General features: G+C 32.9%; 3 protein-coding genes across 6 annotated transcripts; 2 read left to right on the forward strand and 1 right to left on the reverse strand.

Annotated features, from left to right (window-relative positions):
• Nucleotides 1-1,083: 1,083 nt before the first annotated feature.
• Nucleotides 1,084-4,448, forward strand: LOC107012055. Of its 2 annotated transcripts, none has more exons than XM_027914992.1 (2): nt 1,084-1,273; nt 3,003-4,448. In XM_027914992.1, exon 2 carries the CDS (start codon nt 3,013-3,015, stop codon nt 4,243-4,245), a length of 1,233 nt encoding a protein of 410 aa, XP_027770793.1. In that variant the 5' UTR covers nt 1,084-1,273; nt 3,003-3,012; the 3' UTR covers nt 4,246-4,448. The 2 variants fall into 2 exon arrangements, with proteins under 2 accessions (XP_027770793.1, XP_015067273.1); XM_015211787.2 differs by having other exon boundaries at nt 1,093-1,273; nt 3,009-4,448.
• A 7,345-nt stretch (nt 4,449-11,793) lies between these two features.
• Nucleotides 11,794-14,166, forward strand: LOC107008920 (putative cyclin-D6-1). Of its 2 annotated transcripts, none has more exons than XM_015208133.2 (6): nt 11,794-12,154; nt 12,313-12,399; nt 12,474-12,569; nt 12,668-12,869; nt 12,973-13,103; nt 13,416-14,166. In XM_015208133.2, exons 1-6 carry the CDS (start codon nt 11,987-11,989, stop codon nt 13,620-13,622), a joined length of 891 nt encoding a protein of 296 aa, XP_015063619.1. In that variant the 5' UTR covers nt 11,794-11,986; the 3' UTR covers nt 13,623-14,166. The 2 variants fall into 2 exon arrangements, with proteins under 2 accessions (XP_015063619.1, XP_015063618.1); XM_015208132.2 differs by having other exon boundaries at nt 11,798-12,154; nt 13,413-14,166.
• A 255-nt stretch (nt 14,167-14,421) lies between these two features.
• Nucleotides 14,422-18,937, reverse strand: LOC107008919 (pentatricopeptide repeat-containing protein At1g11290, chloroplastic). Of its 2 annotated transcripts, none has more exons than XM_015208130.2 (2): nt 16,051-18,937; nt 14,422-15,175 (listed from the first exon to the last, which is right to left on the reverse strand). In XM_015208130.2, exon 1 carries the CDS (start codon nt 18,712-18,714, stop codon nt 16,279-16,281), a length of 2,436 nt encoding a protein of 811 aa, XP_015063616.1. In that variant the 5' UTR covers nt 18,715-18,937; the 3' UTR covers nt 14,422-15,175; nt 16,051-16,278. The 2 variants fall into 2 exon arrangements, with proteins under 2 accessions (XP_015063616.1, XP_015063617.1); XM_015208131.2 differs by having other exon boundaries at nt 14,422-15,192.
• Nucleotides 18,938-19,009: the final 72 nt, after the last annotated feature.

A 19,009-nucleotide genomic window follows, 5' to 3' on the forward strand; every position in this document is an offset into this window, starting at 1 on the left:
ATTTATAGTTGATTAGCCTCCAAAAATCTTAAGAGAAACTAAACACGTTTTGTAGGGCCTAATTAGAAGTAATTTTCAATGTCCACCGTAGGATCAACCAAAAATATTGCACGATTCATTATTTAAAGGAATTAACAAGTGATGTAACTGTATTAAATAATTCATATATTTATCTAATTGTTTTCTTAGACCTAAGATTTTATTTTAGAAATGAGAAACTAGACTAGTTGCACCGACTAAAACCGCCAAATAGACCACGTCCATAAACTCTTTGTTGCATAATAAAAGAAATTGTTGAAAATTATCCATGGAGAATTGGAGTATTGACCTTAAAATTAAGTAATTAAGTGTTTACTCTTTACTGTTTTTATTATTTTGCATAGTCTTATGAACGAGCATCAAAATAAGAAATCTATTCTTCTTTTCTCTTATGATATGAAAAATATATTCAAAGACATCGAAAAATGAGATTTTACCAGACGTGTTTATAACTTTAATTGAAATTTTAGAGTATAATTTTAAAACTAATCTATATTTCAATATTTTTTTTGTTAGTAAATGAATTTCAAAGAACATAAAAAATATATAAGTACCTCTAACTTTGTCCGAAATTTCAAAGACATACTTGTATTATAATAAGGTCCTATTTCTTCTGAACTTATTTTATAAATAACTTTTGATCCTTTTTCGACCTACGTGACACTATCTTCTAGGCCCAGCACGTGTTGACATTTCTTTTAAGCTAGAGTCACGCGGACCAAAAAAATATGAAATTATTTATAAAATAACTTTAAGAAATCTCTGAGATTTTGGGCATAAGTCGGAGGAATCCCTATGCATTTTTCTTATTATTGTAATGGAAACAAATATGAGATGATGACATGGTTTTAGGTAGACATAAAAGTGGATTGGTTTGCATGAATTAGCAAAAACAAGTGGACATAAATCATTTTCCTAGTTATAATTTGAGAATATAATCTCCATTGATCCCCACCAAAGAAAAAAAAAAGAGAAGAAATATGGAAGCCACGTCTTTGAAAGAAAGAGCTACACTAAAGACATGAATAAATGACCCCACCCCCCCTAAAGGTCTCAATTTTTCTTTTTTATTAGCTCCACTATACCTTACATCTCGTCATCTCTAACTCCATTATATTTCTTTCTTTCTTTCCAACAAACATTTCATCACTTTCTTCTTTTGCAGTCCAAAATTGCATCACAATTAATACTCTTTTAAATCTTGAGACATCAAAGAGTTACAAGTCTCCATCATGTAAGTTATTAAAAAACTTCTGTTTGATTAAATGCTTTCGTTTTATTTCTTCTTGATCGATCTTCTATATTTTATGAGATTACTAGCTCTTTCGATTCAATTCGGTTATACGATTTTTTTAGTACACTTTTATCTATCGTAACCCTTCTGATTGAATATGCTTGGGAATTAAAGTTATTTGATCCTCATTCTTTTTGAGATTGAATTGGAAATCAAGAAAAATATAATTTAAGAACTTGAAGTAACGTGACAAATGATTTCTTAGTTTTTGTCAGTTTTTTTTTTTTTGTTCCTAGAGAGAAAGAAAGAAATATATTAAAATAAGGGACATAAAAACTTTATAAGTACATATATTCCAAATGTTTGCCTACCTCTGGCAACAGAATATAACATTATTCGTAACGTCAAACGTGGCCCTGGAAACCTGGCAGCTACAAGACATCGATGACCACCTCTTTTTTCTTCCATCGATTCTCCTTCCTTTAAATATTATCTATTTGATAGATTGTAATGTAAATCACTTGAGTTGTTAGGCTATAATATTACTTTTTAATCGGAAATCGGAAATTTTGAATCGCGAAAATATAAACCTTTTTAATAGAATAGTTATACACTTTTATAGCTGATTTAGAGCATGTGAATGTATGCGTTGAAAGTGGAAAAAAGGAATTTATTTTAAGTTATATATAAATACTGTTGATGTAAATAAATTTTACATTATAAAAAAAAACTACCTAACCTTCAGACAAATAAAATGAAAATTACGTAAAAATTAATGAGATAGAAGGAATTGGGGGAATCTGTTGAGTGGAGCCAATTAATAAACTGGAATATATGCTCCCAGCTTAATCATGTGATTGTCTTTTACTGATAATTTTATTAGGGGATTAATTAGAGCCTATCCTTGTGTTAAATGGTTTAATCTAATCCGATGACGTGCTGGCTTAGCTTAATCTACACTTTTAATAGGCATATTTCTAATTTTGTCTGCTCTTAATTATTTAAACAAGGAATTAAGCATAGTTTATTAGCCACCATGTTAATTATGGCAAGTTGACAACGGCTGATATCATCATTACGAAGCTTTCAGCTAACACCTAATTTTGATTTACTTAATGGCTTATTAAAAATAGCTTCTACTAAAATTACTCTAAAGAGATTGGTTTTCTTTCCCCTTTTTAAAAAAGTCTAATCTAATGCGACATTGTTGAGGACGGTGACTCGTTATTCAACTTTATGGAAAATTATATGAATTTAATTTTACTCTTATTATAATATATAAAATAGACTTTTCACATTATCATTTTAAATTTACATATAATAACAACAAATACATATTAATGTACTTTCATATGCAATTTAGAAAAAATAGTTGGTATATATATATATATATAATAAATACTTAACAAAAGCGAAGAAGAGCTAACAAAATACAACAAAAAGAATCTAATAAAATTTATCCGATAAAGTGTTTACATCAATTCAATATACGCATGTCATATATTTAAATTTATAATTTATTTTATTTTAATTTTAATTAATTAATATGTGATAGTATTTTTGTTAAGTCATATGATTTTTTATAATGATAAAGTTCAGTATAAATTCTTCATAATTTCGATCTTTTTTCCATCACAATTTCTCTTGAAGGCTACAATTACACCTTCAATGTAACAGGACCAGTAACACTACGTAACAAACAGACTAACAGTCACTTTTTCATTTTCACTTGCAGAGCGATGAGTGGGTCTATTCACGCGCCGCCAGAGTTCGACTCCGGCAACGGCGATTCAGTAGCCTCCACACCTCGCTCGGAGCACCACCACCACCACATGTATGATGACACCACCGCTACACAGCCACGTGCCCGTTTCATGTGCAGCTTCGGTGGCAAAATTGTGCTCAGGCCACACGACAATCAACTTCGTTACGTCGGCGGCGATACTCGAATTGTTGCGGTGAACCGCCACACTACCTTCGCAGCTCTCCTCGGAAAACTCTCCAAACTCATCGGATATCCAAACATTAACATCAAGTACCAGCTACCTAACGAGGAACTGGACGCTTTGATAACCGTCACAACCGATGAAGATTTGGAGAATATGATGGAAGAGTACGATCGGCTTACGCAGAATCAGAAATCGGCTCGGCTTCGTCTCTTCCTTTTCCCTAACGATTCTGGTTCCAGAGCCAGCACTATCAGCTCCATCCTCGACGGCTCATCTAAGCGAGAGCAATGGTTTGTTGACGCTCTCAATGGTGGCGCCGGTCCGGGTCTGGAGCGTGGGCGATCCGAAGTATCGTCTATTGTTTCTGAAGTTCCGGATTACTTGTTCGGGCTGGACAATTCCGATGACCCGCCCCGCGAATCAAAATTCGTGAAGAACAAGATAATTTCGGAGCCGGGCTCACCCGCTCCGCCCATTGTTTCTTCTCCTTATTGCTCTATTTCATCATCATCTATGACAGTGATGCCGGATCTTCCACCGGTTAAAACAAAGCTCGACAAACCAAATCCGTCAGCTGAATTTAGAGAAACACCGGTTGTGAGTGCGACTGAAACCGGTGAAAGGACGGTTCAACAGCAACAACAGAGTTATCCAAGTAGTCCACTATGGCATTACCCAGCACCACCGGTGCAAACCATACCCGTTTACTATGTCCCGGGTTCGGTTCAGCCCGGAAATATCCCGGTTCAACCCATTACATTAAGGGCTCCATATATTCATCCTTTTCCAGTTCCTCCGAATCAATTACCCGTCGGGTATCCACCCGCTTCAAGTATGGGCCAAGTATATAGTGGATTGAGGCCGGTAATGAGTGTTGACCCGAATGAATTAAGGGTTGTTACTGAAGGAATGAATTACTATGCAGTTAGGAATTCAGGAGTTGTTCCGGGTTATGGAGGTCCAGTTAGCGAAGAAATGCAGGGATCCGGAGGTGATGGAATGTCGGGTCGGGTCTCCCAATGATTAAAAGGTTTGATTGAGAAGCATATTTGGTGTGCTACCGTTTGTGTTGAGCATTTTGTTTTAATTTGAAGCAAAGTTTCGTGAATGGTAAATAAATTGTAGTAATTGATAATCTATCCTCCAACTTTAATATGTAAGTATTTGATTAGTAAAAAAGCATTTAAGCAAAGTAACTTGTCAATGTTTAGAAGGTTTTGGTATGATTTTTGTGACGAGAGAAATCATTCACACATTTTATGGTGAAAGAGTAGAAAACAATACTCATGTTTTATAGATAACAATAAGCTTACAAGTAGAGTTGAAATTTATTAGGGAAAATTTCATATATGGCAAACTTATTTGATTAAATAACATTATATGGGTATAATTTACCTAATTACATTCTATGGGTATAGTTTAGTTATTTTAGGTATCTTTAATTTTGTACATAAGGTTTCTTTTGTTTTTTATTTATACAATTTTATTTTGAAAAGTGATTTGCAACTGAAGCGTTAAATATGCTAACAATAAATATAGACAATGCCATAATTTAAGGTAAACGTTCAAATTCANGGTATCTTTAATTTTGTATATAAGGTTTCTTTTGTTTTTTATTTATATAATTTTATTTTAAAAACTGGTTTGTAACTAAAGCGTTAAATATGCTAACAATAAATATAGATAATGTCATAATTTAAGGTAAATGTCTTTTTTTTAAGGTAATTGTTCAAAGTCATATTTTTTTCAAAAAAAATTNAAAAAAAATAAGAATTATACAGCAATTGAAACAAAAGATAAACTTGTTTTTGCTGTTTATGAAATAGCAGTTCATCAAATTTTTTTTATTTTTTCTTTGTAATCGAATTCAGGTAAGTGTTCATTGGATGAAAATTCATGTTTATTATTGTAATAATTATACAATGTTCTATTGGATTTACAAATTCTGATTTATGTGCGTTCGTTATTGTGGTGTCATAATTTATTTATTTTTTTGAAAAGCTGATTTCAAAATATGATTATTTTAAGCAAAAATTTCGTACTATACAATCATATACTTTTTGTTGATGTAGTATTTGTATATTATAAAGAAGATCAGTGTAAGCGAATACAGGTAATCGTTGGTGATAATTGTATATAGCCATAAAGTAAGTGTTTTGCTTTTGATACAATTATATACTTTTTTTTATGTAGTATTTGTATATTAAAAAGAATATCACTGTAAAATCAATTCAGTAATTTGATTGTATAATATATACAAAAACAATCAATTTTAAAAGAAGTCATGTACAGCTTAATTTTTGTATATGTCTACAAACTTACCTTTTTTGTATATTAATATATGTACATGAATATAGTAGTTAAACATGGCAATATATACAACTGTCTAAATGACTTTGTATATACTCCAATAATATATAAATTTAATATATACTAACTTCAATAATTTGTATATAACTACTAAAATATACAAATTACAATTTTTGTATATGTATATAAACTTAATATATACTAACTTCAATAATTTGTATATAACTAATAAAATATACAAATTATAATCATATATGAAATTTTTTCATCTGTATAACTAAGTCCAATTACTTTTTGTATATATATACAAAAACAAAAATAATAATGAGCCTTTAATATACAATCTGCTACTACCACTATTAAGACTTAGTATATTATTCATTATACATAACTTAAAGTATGTATAAAATAATCAAATCTACAGACACATATACAAATATATAGCTAAAACATGTGTGTACTAAACATGCAATATACTATATGCAATTACGTGAATACAAAATTTACTTAAACAATAATTTTTTGTATATTGACATCTAAGTAACAAAAAAATTGTATCTAAATTTGTGTTTCAACCCACTACCTTCATGATTATGATTTTCTTCAGATCCGTCAATTTCACATGCATTTTCCTCTGAATCAATGTTTATTGCTTTCCTCTTTCTTCCTCCTTGTACAATTTTAATGCCTTTAGCTTTAGCATTGTTAATAACTTCTTGAACTGCCGTAGGGTCATATTTTTTCTTTGATCTCAATTCTTCCATTGTTTGTTCTTGTTGAACTTGTTTTGATTTTACCATAGACCCTACATCAACCCCAAAATCTTGAGTTAAACCCATTGAAAACGATGGTAAATTGTCAACAAAATTGACATGCAATGGAATACCTCTGGTATCCTCATAGATGAAGATGATTCATTCATTCTGTGACTAATTTGAGATCTAATAAGAACAAACAATCGATTATTTCATCAAAAGAATATGAAAAAACATAAGAAACACAATACATATACAATTGTTGAATAAGAAAAAAAAAAGGAAAACGACTAAAATTTAGGAGTACCTACGAAAATTGAATTCAACTTCGGGAGGAAGTAATTGAATTTTGGACAATTTGAAATTCAAATCGGATAGAAGTATTAATTGTAGGAGAAAAAGGTGGAATATGAATAGGAGAGATAATATTGTTTTGTGTAAAATATATATAAAATTAAAAAAAAGGTTTTTATACTATTGGTTATATAATAGGTGGTGGACCCCATTAATTATAGCAAAAAAGAAAAACTATAATTATAGAAAGTAAATAAATTAAACTATACTCCTATTATATAATTACTTAGGAATGTTTGCCATTCCATATAATTTTCCCAATTTATTAGCACCATTGAAGGAGTAACTTGTGTTGCTTCAATGGGTGTACTTCAGGCAGACAACATTATGTTTTGTAATTCTGATACCCATAGGCCATACTCATATCACGGCCTAACATTCAGCTATGGTGAATCCCGATCCAGTACCGAAAGCCCATAAGAATAGCCCAAATGTATTTGGTATTAAGATGGTGTTGAATCTTTGCTTCTTTTTTTTAACATTTTAATATAAGAAAATAATGTTTGAAAATCTTCATGACGATGGAAAAATAAAATAAAATAAAAATTGCATAAGTTTATTCTCTTATATTATAATAATATAACTCAAGTTATGTCGCTTAAGTACTACATAACTTATATTGTTAGAGGTATAAGTTTAGTTTAGAACCAATAGGTTATTCCTACAAAACTTATCTCGATACAGACATGTTTAGCTTTAATACCCATAAAATTATGTCTTAAGAGACATAACATATTTCTATAGCATTTATGTTAAACAAGATAAAAATAATCTAAACTTATGTCGAATATGATTAAAAAATAATTGAACTTACGTCAAACGAATTAGATATGCTACACAATTTATTCATAGTTGTTGCTTGGTGGAGTGGTCGACTGCTTGTTGGTTTTGGAGTCATGCCTTGGAGCCAGTAGCTCAAATTGCTGCTTAATTTACTGATTCTTTATTTTCATTTTTTCCAGTTTTCTCATTATTAATTATTCTTATCTTATTATATATGTCTTCAATTAATAATTCAGTAAGGAAATATTTAAAAACAATTCTTTACTTGCAAACCATTTAGTTTAATCTGATGTAATCTTATGTATTATCTCCAACTTTAATATTTTGAATCACATCAAAAAGAGGTTGTTGAATCAGTATAATCAATATAATTCTCAAAACAAATTGAGAGCAAGACATTAAGGTCAGCCAAAAATGTATAAAAATACAAAAGGAGAAAGCAAAAGTTGTATTGGCAGAAAAAAATGGGAATATAAGAGGGACTTTATGCTTTCTCGTCAATCAACAAAAGAAAAGGAGGGAATCATGTTCGGAGGAAGACATGATAACCATAACAACGATATAAAAACTATGCGTTTGGATATTCGATATGATGTTATAATTTTAAATTAGTGTTTGAATATGTGATATAGAATTTTTTTTTATGAAATTCTTGTATACTCCCCTGTTCAATACTAGTCGTTGACTATACTAAAAATAATTTTTCAATAATATTTGTTCAATTTAGAAAATCAAGAGATAATTAATCTTTTGGGTCTATTTTATCCTTGCTAGTAACATTATTTATCATCTAACATATTTTTCAAAAAATTAAATTTAATAAAGTCAAAGGAGAATATAGTAATATTATTCTTATTATTTATTGTTTTTTAAGGGACCGTCAAGTCAATAGTGAAAAAGTGATAATTTAACACTATGATTGTGTGATAATGGTGTAGTAATGAAATTTATTTCAATAATTAGTCATGCACCAATTTTAGCAATTACTAATATTGATGTCTATAGATTACTTTAATTAGTAAAATTAGTGTGTTAAAATGGGAATCTTGCCTTAATAAGCATGGTTATATATGCCTAAGAATGTTTCCTCAATGGTTTTGGAGTATATAGCAAGGCGATTAAGAGCATTATTATCAAAATTGTGACGGAATAAATACGATTTTTTTTACCTTATTCAGAAAGATATGGCTTTCGAGTGAGATTTTTTAAGTTTTTGTAAATTCTTTTCGACAAGAAAACTTTTATCTTAGACGATGAAATTAGAATAAAATAGATTAACCTTTATCATAAACAAAGGTTTCACCCTGTCATGACAAAGAAAGAGCAACCATATTATTTGGATTATATTATTACTCCAATTACACACTCAAGAAGCCGACATTTATTTCGAAGGTAACAGCTGGTCCTGCTTGCCTTGTTGTGTATTCATACACATTAGTAACAGATTCAAGAATTTTGCTTCACTGAATTTTATAAAATCTTACCAAATATCATGAACTAGCTACATTAATTATGAACATATATAATATTGAAAATTCTAGTCCATATAAATAGCATTTTTGATGCTTATAAAAAGGTGGTGGGATCAACCTGTCTGCACTCTCTGAATATATTTGCCAATGCTGCCTTCTCTGTATATGTTTCCCAAGTTTATGATTAACTGTTGTGAAGATTGAAATGAGTACAAGCATATTAATTGTATTCACATGTGTCATACTGATATATATAAATATACTCTCAAATAAAATTGTTTCTGTTGTTATATTACTTATACATAATACATAATCCCAAATTTGGCTATGTTCTCTAACTTTGAATATGCGTAAGTAGACACTTAAACTATTATCAAATTGAACAAGTAAACACAAATGCCCTACATGACATAATACACGCAGGATGTCATGTAGGATACAAAATTGCCATGTAAGGTGTCACGTAGAAAGAATTGCTCATTTGTTCCATTTTATACAAGTTTAAGTGTATATTTGTGCACACCTAAAATTAAATGACATAGTTATCAATTGACGCCAAGTTAAGGATCGTATTTATGTATTATTATGCCTATTACTTGTGTATATTTTTGGTTATGGTTGTTCAATCTGGTATAGATATTCAAGAAAATGGGGCCTGTACTCCATCCAAGAATCATGTGAATGTCCTTATTGTTTCTTCTGCAACGTGTGGAAAACACACATCAAAAAATAGTTATGTCATTGGGCCATGGCAATCAATACCTTGCTTGAACAACCCTAGAAGTTTAGGGGTAATGGCTATGCCCTTTTACCCTTCTCCATAGGAAGTTCCACATTGAGGCTACTACAGAGGTTCAAACTCGAGACCTCTGATTAAGTATGAAAGAGTACTTATCACTCCTGACTCCACCACAACCGGTTGTTGGTCTAACGACTTGCCCATATATAAAATTAAAATAATAAGAATTTACTCATTTACTAGCCAAGATAGGAGTGACATCTGCATACATTACACGGGATATGTTGTTGTCGTAAATGGGAACATCAGAGCAGAGCATGTGAAAGGTCTGGAAAAAGAGATCGAGGAGGCTTAGTGCAGAAAGGCAGTAAGTGAGGAGGGAACAGAGGCACAGAGCATTAAATTGATTGAGTCCAAATATAAAAACATTAGTATGTATTTTTATGTTAAAAGTAAACAGGAAGATGGTGAAGGCTGGTGTCGTTGCTCGTTAAAGACTGAAAGAAATAGGGAGGCAACGACAAGTACGTACACTGCACACATACTGTATTCAACTACTCCTATTACCACTACTTTTATTTCTCTTTATGTAATGCACTTACCTCAATTCTAAATTTCAGAGATAAGATGCATTCAAAATGTGAGACTCTGCTTCTTTTCTTTCTTCATACTTCATATCCTTATTAATCTTTACAAAATCATTTTTCTACCTAGGACCACACCTTTCATTTTCTTTCTCATTTTTGAGATATATATTGTCACAATGTAAATTTAAAATGGACAAACCTCCAAACAGCTAACTTTTAAGTTTTAAGTTTGAGTTAGATTCAAGTCCAACATATACTTCTAACTTGAATGGATTTACCTTCATATATAGTCATATCCAAATATTATTATACTTTTTTTTTACTCTCATAAATTGATTCTATCACAACTTTAAAGAATTATGGTAATTTTTCATATCTTTGTTTAAGATTATAAGATTTTATTATTTTTTTTTTTAATTTTTAAGTTCCATGTAAAGTCGAAATCAAATGAATTGAAATGGAGGGAGAGTATAGATTCTCATATAAGATTTGTTGATGTGCATAACTCAATGTTGAAAATCAGTTGTCGCATAAGTCGATTTATGGCAAAGTTATGTATTGAAAACTTAGGCGATTCAATATGAAGTTCCAAAGGTCTAATGGACGGTAATAATTTTAACAAATTTGATTACGTGATAATGTTTTTAGAAATGTGACAATATAACAACGGTAAATTCTTCGAGATGAAACTTTAAAATGATTTTACATGCCTAATTTAAAATTAATATCGTACAAACAATGTGTACACTTAGAAAATTACTAGAGATGGCAATGGGGCTGGACGGATGCGGGGTGGGGTGAATTTAAGGCTATGTGGCGAGGGACGGGTTTAAGGTTTTGTGGGGCAAGATAAGGCGGGTTGAAAATGAAAAGTGTTGCTATGCAAGGCGGAACAAATTAAAATTTTTACAAATTAAGCTCAATCCACGCCGTCTCCACCGTACACCACCCTATTGCCATCCCTAGAAATACCGACATCTTTTAACAGATATATAAAGGACTTCAGCTCTTTAGACAAAAGTAGTCTTAATTCCTCTAACAACCAAGGCACCAACTTCATCATAAAATGTTAGATAAAGATTTAAACAATAACATCCTTTATAATGGACATTAAATTCTTCAATATATTCAATTTAATTTGTTATTTCGGTTTAAATACGACTAAACTAGATATTCTATATTTATTATTTTTTCCTCCAAAAGTTTCAATTACAAATTATTCTTCTATCACAAATCGAAAAAATTATAATATTCTTTATATAAACAAATTATTCTTCTATCACAAATCGAAAAGATTATGACATTCTTTATATAACATGCTATGATTTATTAATAGCATCATTACTTATATCTAAGTCCTCCAAATAAGCAAAATAAACTCCATAAAGAATTACTTAACATATATAAATAATTATGAACTCGACTAGCTAAATTCATGAGCTAACAACTAATAGTGTTCAATTTTCACCCAACTTCTCATGTAGACTTGTATCATGTGCATCAACAGTTGTACCTAATTTTTTGTAAAAATGTGTACCTTATAGCTCCGTAGGAGCCTCTATATATATGAAGAATGGGAATGTGCTAATTAACATTTTTATTTCTTTTATCTCTGTTGCAGCTCAGAAAGCAAACTGCTCTGTTTTCATACATTCTGACTGAACAAAATTCAACAAGTCCAGTCGCTCTCATTTTCACCTTACTTTATTGCTCGCTTAATTCATACCACTAGTACTATACTGCAACTGATTAACAAAAGGTAAAATGGAATTCGATCTACAGAATCCATTAACGGGCTTCGAAGAATACCATTTCGACGCCGTTTCAGCTCTCTTTGCCAACGAGTCCGATCACATGCCGTCGTTTCTCGACTTCAAATCCACCGATGTTCGCTTTTCCCTTCGCCGCCATTCTGTTTTCCTTATTTCTCAAGTAAATACTCTTCATAATTTTACACTGCTTTCGTCCTACTCGGTTTTGCATTTTCAGAGTTAAATTGAACTATGTTAACTTTTCTATAAATCAAAATTATATCAATAGTATAGTAATTTGCAGTTAATTGTAGGTCTAACTGGTTGTGATTTTTGCAGGTACAAAGTTCTTACAAATTTGATGGCTATATTGCATACCTCGCCGTCAATTACATTGATCGTTTTCTCTCCAAACAAGCAGTTCTGGTAAACGGATTTCATTTCATTCGTGTAGTGAAATTGTAGAAAATCTTCTGAGAATTGTATGAAACTTACTTCAGGAGAATAAGCCATGGATTGTACGGATTCTCGTCATTGTTAGCCTTTCTCTTGCCGCAAAAATGAGGAACGTCGATTTACCACTGTCGGATATTCAGGTAAACTGTGAGTCAATATTGTACAGTAAAATTTCATCTCAATTTTTCATCATTGCTAAAATTTCGATTCAATACGCTTAGTTTGAAAACTGTAACAGAGAGACGTAGGTTTAAATTTTGACGCTCGATCGATTCACCGCATGGAATCGCTGATTCTCGATACTCTCAAGTGGAGGCTAAGATCCATCACGCCTTTCTCGTTTCTGCATTTCTTCAACTCATTTTTAAAACTCGGCGACTCGTCTCTGACTCGATCTCTTAAACAACGAGCTTCAGATATCATCTTCAGTACTCAATACGGTATTGTTAATTTTCTATTAATAACAAAATTATGTTATTAGTTGGGTAATAAATGCTGTCTTAACCATTGATTAATGTCCGGCATGTTTACAATTTACTGCAGAAATTAAGCTTTTTGTGTACAAACCGTCAATAATAGCAGCATCGGCGCTTCTGTGTGCAGCTGAGGAGTTGATTCCCTTGCAATATTCTTCTTGCTTAGCTGCAATTTCAGAAAGCCAATACTCAAATAAAGTAAGTCTTCTGTAAATAAATAAAATGTGCTTCCTTCTGTTTTATATGATACATTTACTATTATTGGATTGGAGAGTCAACTAACTCTTTTTTGACTGACTTTTCCTAATATTCCAAATACATTATAGTAACATCAGTTTAGGTGTAACTTCTAAATAATATAACTTATATAAGAACTAAATCGTTATTCTAAACAAATTACCATTATTTTTATTATATTATAAGTAGAGTTTTTTCTCCATTTGTCATTTTTGATAGTACTACTTTCTTCTTCTTTTATTTGCAATTCTGAGGTATACTCAATGTTAGGAGGAACTTATGAATGCTTTGGCTGTAATGCGGGAAATGCCGATAGAAGGGAGGGAGTACTATAGTAAGTTGACGCCAAAAAGTGTTCTGGAGTGTGAACATACAAGCTCTCAATGCGAGACTCAGGATAAGGAAAATATCAAAAAGCGGAGATTGAGCGATATAAGGGATGATCAAACGTTCCAGATTTCTCAGGTTCAGTGGTGCTAAGATAGTAAGACAGTGTACCAGCGTCCCTATTTTGTTTTCGTTGATTTTGTTGTCTCGTGCATAGCAGTTTTGTTCGAGTGGGAACAGATACGTGGAGGACCTTTGAATGAATTGAACTCTAAACTAAAGCAGAGTGTAGAATTGCAACTAATTAGATGCACAATCTCTATAGGTTTCACTATTAGCATAATTGTGTAGAGAAAATTCGCGTATTTGTGCTTTTATGTTATAGACTATTCAAAGAATCTTTGTTCTTTGGAATTGGAGGGGGTGAACAAAGATAAGGGAGTACTGTGAAGCTGAATATTTACATAAATTTGTAGTTTTATGTGCAGTCAGTGCCAATAGGGAAAAAAAAGGAGGAAGAAGAGAAGCTTCCTGTATTTAGCTTTGCCACTTTCCAGAGGGGCTAAGAGTGATGAATAATAATGTCCGAGTGGGGCTTAGAGAGAGGAAACGTTGTTATTACGCTGATTTTAGCAAGGTGTTTGAATTTTGGAATAAAGACATATTGTCATTAGCTTCTTTGAAAGCAACAGTACGAGATTGTTCTCTTTTTTTTTTCTTTCTATGGAGGATGAAGTAAATTATTGGTGTTGTATAGCATTTTTCCTTTTCTTCTCACTCCTGGAGGCGCAAATGTCATGCAACAACCAGTTTCTCTATTCCAATCTTTTGAAGTACATTCGTTAGTTACTAACTCAATTCAGTAGAAATGTTAGTCTTTGTTTCAACTGTTCCAGCGGTTTCTGTTTCTTAATTGCTGTAACTTGCAATCACTCTTCAGATACAATAAAAGTTGTGAAGTCACAAAATTATGCATGTCTATGGGTCAACACCTAAGAGCCCCAACCCAAATGATTCACTTCCACAGTAACATAAGATTGCCTTTACAGAGGTTACAAAATCATTATCTACACTTAAAAGAGGTCCCAGGGCATCTTATTTTCTGAAATTCATAATCAACCATTTCTAAACCTGTCTGTAATTCTGCATATAGCTAATCTTTCAGCTTTGTTGTCCCTCTGTTACACATGACTTACAAGAAGACTAATACAAAAGATAACACTCTCAGCTACCAGGCACTGGTAAAAGCTTAAAGGATTGTAGGTAGTAGGGGCTCTTTCTCCATCCGTTATTTTGCACCACTCGGATATATCTGAAATAAGTCACTATATGATAAGTCCAATTAAGGGCTCTTCATATGACATAGTGCTAAATATCAATTGGATTTACCAGTCTTCCACATTTAACCTTTCTTCTGATAAGGGCTACCTTTTATGTGTCCAACCAACACTGATTTGGGAAATTCTAGTTTGGAAAGCAGCAGTACCACAGAGAGGAGGTACCAGTTGAATTCTTTAGGACATCCAGCAAAACCAAGATATTCTACTTGAAGTTTACTGGAATCTTTACTCTTTAAACTTCCAAATGTTGGAAAGTGAGATAGCGTTCAAAAGTGATATTCCACTTGTTGTCAAGTGTGCAATAGTATCATTCTATGTTTCTTGAACCAAGTATACTACTTTTCGTTGTCAGTTCTTCCCGGTAGACTGCAAATGTTGACAAACTGACAATAAGAAAATCTGACACTTAAATTTACTTACAGATAACCATTGCCTAGGAGAAAAAAACATATAATTTGGAACTTTCTCATGTTAATGTAGAAGTGTAATATCAATCATGTAGCATAGATTCTTTTTAAGGGGATTAGAAGGGTTAAGTACTATGAAGACATTATGCATTCTGTGATACATAATAGGAAAAGAGAAAGAATATGCATCTAATATGTACATTTATTTACTCATGAAATATTTGCTGGTTTTGAAGGCCCTTTAAAAATCTTAGCTTGACTATCATAGGAATACAATTACAAGAGCTAAAACTACCATACATAACGGGTTCCACAGGTTTTCATATTAAATATCCGCTCCTTATTGCTCAGTTAACCTACTCTGCTTAATATTGGTTTTCAAAGAGTGAAGAACAAAGCACTCCTATTTCCTAGACCTGGAAATCCTAGAAATTTAAAGCAGAAAACATTAATGCATGTCTTTATTACAGAAACACCTATCAATTTTACAAAGTTGCAGTGCACTCAACATAGAATGCTCATTTTTTCAAGAAGAGGGTTTTTATTTTCTCAACCAGCAAGTGCTAACAAAACTTAAATTGTTTTTTGCAGTTACTCTAATTAAGTGACTCATAAATTTCATAAAATTGCCAATTTAAACCAGAGCTAAAAAAGATTAGAAGAAAAACCTACACAGATCAATATAATTATATAAAACTCTTTCCTTCTTCCTTCAGTTAATAACATTTGAATCCAGATTCTTGATTAACATCCAAATAACAGAGGAAGAACATAAAAAGTTCAGCAGAACAAAATTGAAGTATCTGCAAATTTCTGTGGGTAAGCAGGAAATACCTGAGCAAATTGTTGTTAATATGATGATGATTCCTCAATTCACTACTTCAGAAGGTGCCTATCTAGCTTTTAACCAGTTAGATAAATCAGTTCCACCTCAATCGTGACTCTCGACCTTTGTGCTTGATATGGTGCATCCATGTGGTGTGGTTATTCTATATCAGAATAATAAAATGTTTTACGTAGTTAAACGAGGTAACAACTTGGTAGAGTTATTGATCATTCATATCACCAGTAATCTCCACATGAACACACTCCATCCTTAAAATGGTGGAAACGGTGCATATCACGTACAATAATTTCTCGTTTCATGACAAGCGAGATGTACTTTGTTGCAGTATGGCAGTCACCACAAACCCGGAGATTTTTCCTGATGTGAATAGTTGTACCAGCACTCGTATTTAAAAGACCAAATGCAATAGCAAGCTTCTCACTGTGGCTCTTTAGCAGTTGCTTCTGAACAACATCTTCCACATCGTGAATTGAATTAGTATCAGGTATATATCCAGCAGCTTTAATCCTATCAAACAGTTTCTCAAGGTAAGCATAGATCTTCTCTGACTGAGGATGGCTAGTGCTTCCTGAGTAGAATGTGTGGACCTCGTTTCTTAAATCAACTAGACTCCATCCAGGTGTCTTTTGAATACCTTTTCTCTCCATCATAGTTCTGACATTAGCAACTTTATGCCATATTGAAGCCGTGGCGTACATATTAGCAAGAAGCACATGATATCCACCATCATCGGGATCTAGCTCAAATAGTTTGTCTGCTGCCTTCTCCCCCAATTCTACATTTTTGTGAATCTTGCAAGCTCCCAACATTGCACCATAGACATTGAGTCCTGGTCTGGTAGGCATATTATCAATGAAGTTCCAAGCCTCACTCAGCCGACCAGCTCGACCAATTAGGTCAACCATTGCCCCATAATGGTCCATTGAAGGCTCCAAGTTGTATTCTTCCCTCATGATCGTGAAATAGTTGCGCCCCTTCTCTACAAAGCCAGAGTGGCTGCAAGCTGAGATGACACAGAGAAATGTTATGTCGTTAGGCTCTACATGCCCCTTTCGCATTTCCTCAAATAATTCAACAGCTTCCTTTCCAAAGCCATGTGTGCCATATCCATCTATCATGGCATTCCATGTTGTAACATGCCTATCATCCATCATGTCAAATAGCTTTCTTGCTGTGTGAACTGCTCCACATTTTGCATACATGTCAACAAGTGCAGTGGCTACAAAAACATTCCCGTTCAAACAAGTTCTTACAGCAAATCCATGTATCCACTTAGCTTGGCGCAATACTGATAACTCAGCAAGAGCAGTAACAACACTTACCATTGTAAATGAATCAGGTGTGATGTTCTGAAGATGCATTTTACAAAAATGAGTTAATGCATCCATTACACATCCATTTTGTGCATAGCCCAAAATCAAAGCATTCCATGAAACAAGTGTTTTTCCTTTCAAGTTTTCAAACAATTCAGCTGCAATATCCACTCTTTGGCACTTGCAATACATTGAAATCAACGAGTTAACAACAGCAACATTAGAACCAAGACCTAGTTGGTTGACTAGTTTGTGAACATTTTGTCCAAGCTCAATATTCCCTGTTTCAGCACACGCATGTAAAGTGCTCATAATAGTCACATTCGTCGGTTTGAATCCTTCATCCAACATTTTCTGAAAGATGATAAGAGCTTCATCGTAATATCCATTCCGTGCATATCCATCTATCATAGCATTCAACGATACAACCGTCTTAGAATCCATCTTATCAAAAACCAACCTAGCAGTACCCACTGACCCACATTTAGCATACATATCGACCAAAGCAGTTGAGACATTCACAAGCGACTCAAAACCATTTCTAAAAACATATCCATGAATCAACATCCCCATTTTCAAGGACCCAATAGCACCACAAGCAGGCAAAATGGACACAATCGTAACCGAATCGGGCCGATTACACCCTTCCTCTTGCATCCTTAGAACCAACTCCAACGCTCTCTTTGACATCCCATTTTGTGAATATCCTGAAATAACCGTATTCCAACAAACCAAATCCCTCTCAGGCATTCTATCAAACATCTTATATGCATCACCAACCATCCCACATTTCGCATAAAGATTCACAACACTAGTCATTGCAAACAAACTATCTGAAAACCCATGAAGAATCAACTGCGCATGCACCTGTTTACCCTTAACAACATCAGAATTGTCAGCACAAGCTTTTAACAAATAGCTAAAATTATATATTACCGGAGTTACATCATCATATCTCAAACGAGAGTAAAAAGCCAAAGAAGAATCCAAATTAGAGTTGTGGGTATGGCCTTTGAGCATTGTATGATACATGGGGTCAACTTTGAGTTTAGCAAATTCAAAGACTTTGGTGGCATCATTAAGGCAACCATATTTGGTGAATAAACTAACTAATTTTGTTTCAAAAAGGTGTTCTTTATAGAGACCGTTTTTGATAATGTGAGGGAGAATTTGGTGAAGCTCTTTCATGGAATTGCAGAGCTCGAGGAGGATTGCTGTTGGGTGTTTGTATATATGTGATGGGATGTGGACCCTTTGAGATAGAGACGGCGACTGGGGAATCGCCGCCAGTGGCGGTGGCGCTGGAGTGATGGAGCGTGCCAACAGCGGGAAACTCATGAAGCTTACTGATTCTTCACTGAAATCTACTGATAGAGTAAAGTACTAATTCGAAAGCGCAGTTTACAATGAAACTGTTATCTCCATTAATATTCATTATCTTTTAGCTTTTATTTCTAGCAATCCAATTATTTGAACGACCTAATTTTTTTTAGTTCGATCAATTACTCTATAAATAGTTTACCCTCGAAAAATGTAATGGAGTGAATGTTCCTCCTTAATTGTCTTGGGTTCGACCCTGACATGGATGCTGAGGCAGTAAATTTAAATTCGTCCGGTTCTTTTTAACATAAAA

The sequence above is a fragment of the Solanum pennellii genome, chromosome 2 (genome assembly GCF_001406875.1).
Source record: "Solanum pennellii chromosome 2, SPENNV200".
NCBI lineage: Eukaryota > Viridiplantae > Streptophyta > Magnoliopsida > Solanales > Solanaceae > Solanum > Solanum pennellii.

Excerpts from the sequence above, each read along its gene's own strand:
- LOC107008920 (XM_015208132.2), top strand. The coding sequence starts at position 11,987 with ATGGAATTCGATCTACAGAATCCATTAACGGGCTTCGAAGAATACCAT. Across the intron at positions 12,570-12,667 it reads TACCACTGTCGGATATTCAG|AGAGACGTAGGTTTAAATTT; the intron begins GTAAACTGTGAG and ends AAACTGTAACAG. Across the intron at positions 12,870-12,972 it reads CATCTTCAGTACTCAATACG|AAATTAAGCTTTTTGTGTAC; the intron begins GTATTGTTAATT and ends AATTTACTGCAG.
- LOC107012055 (XM_027914992.1), top strand. The coding sequence starts at position 3,013 with ATGAGTGGGTCTATTCACGCGCCGCCAGAGTTCGACTCCGGCAACGGC.
- LOC107008919 (XM_015208130.2), bottom strand. The coding sequence starts at position 18,714 with ATGAGTTTCCCGCTGTTGGCACGCTCCATCACTCCAGCGCCACCGCCA.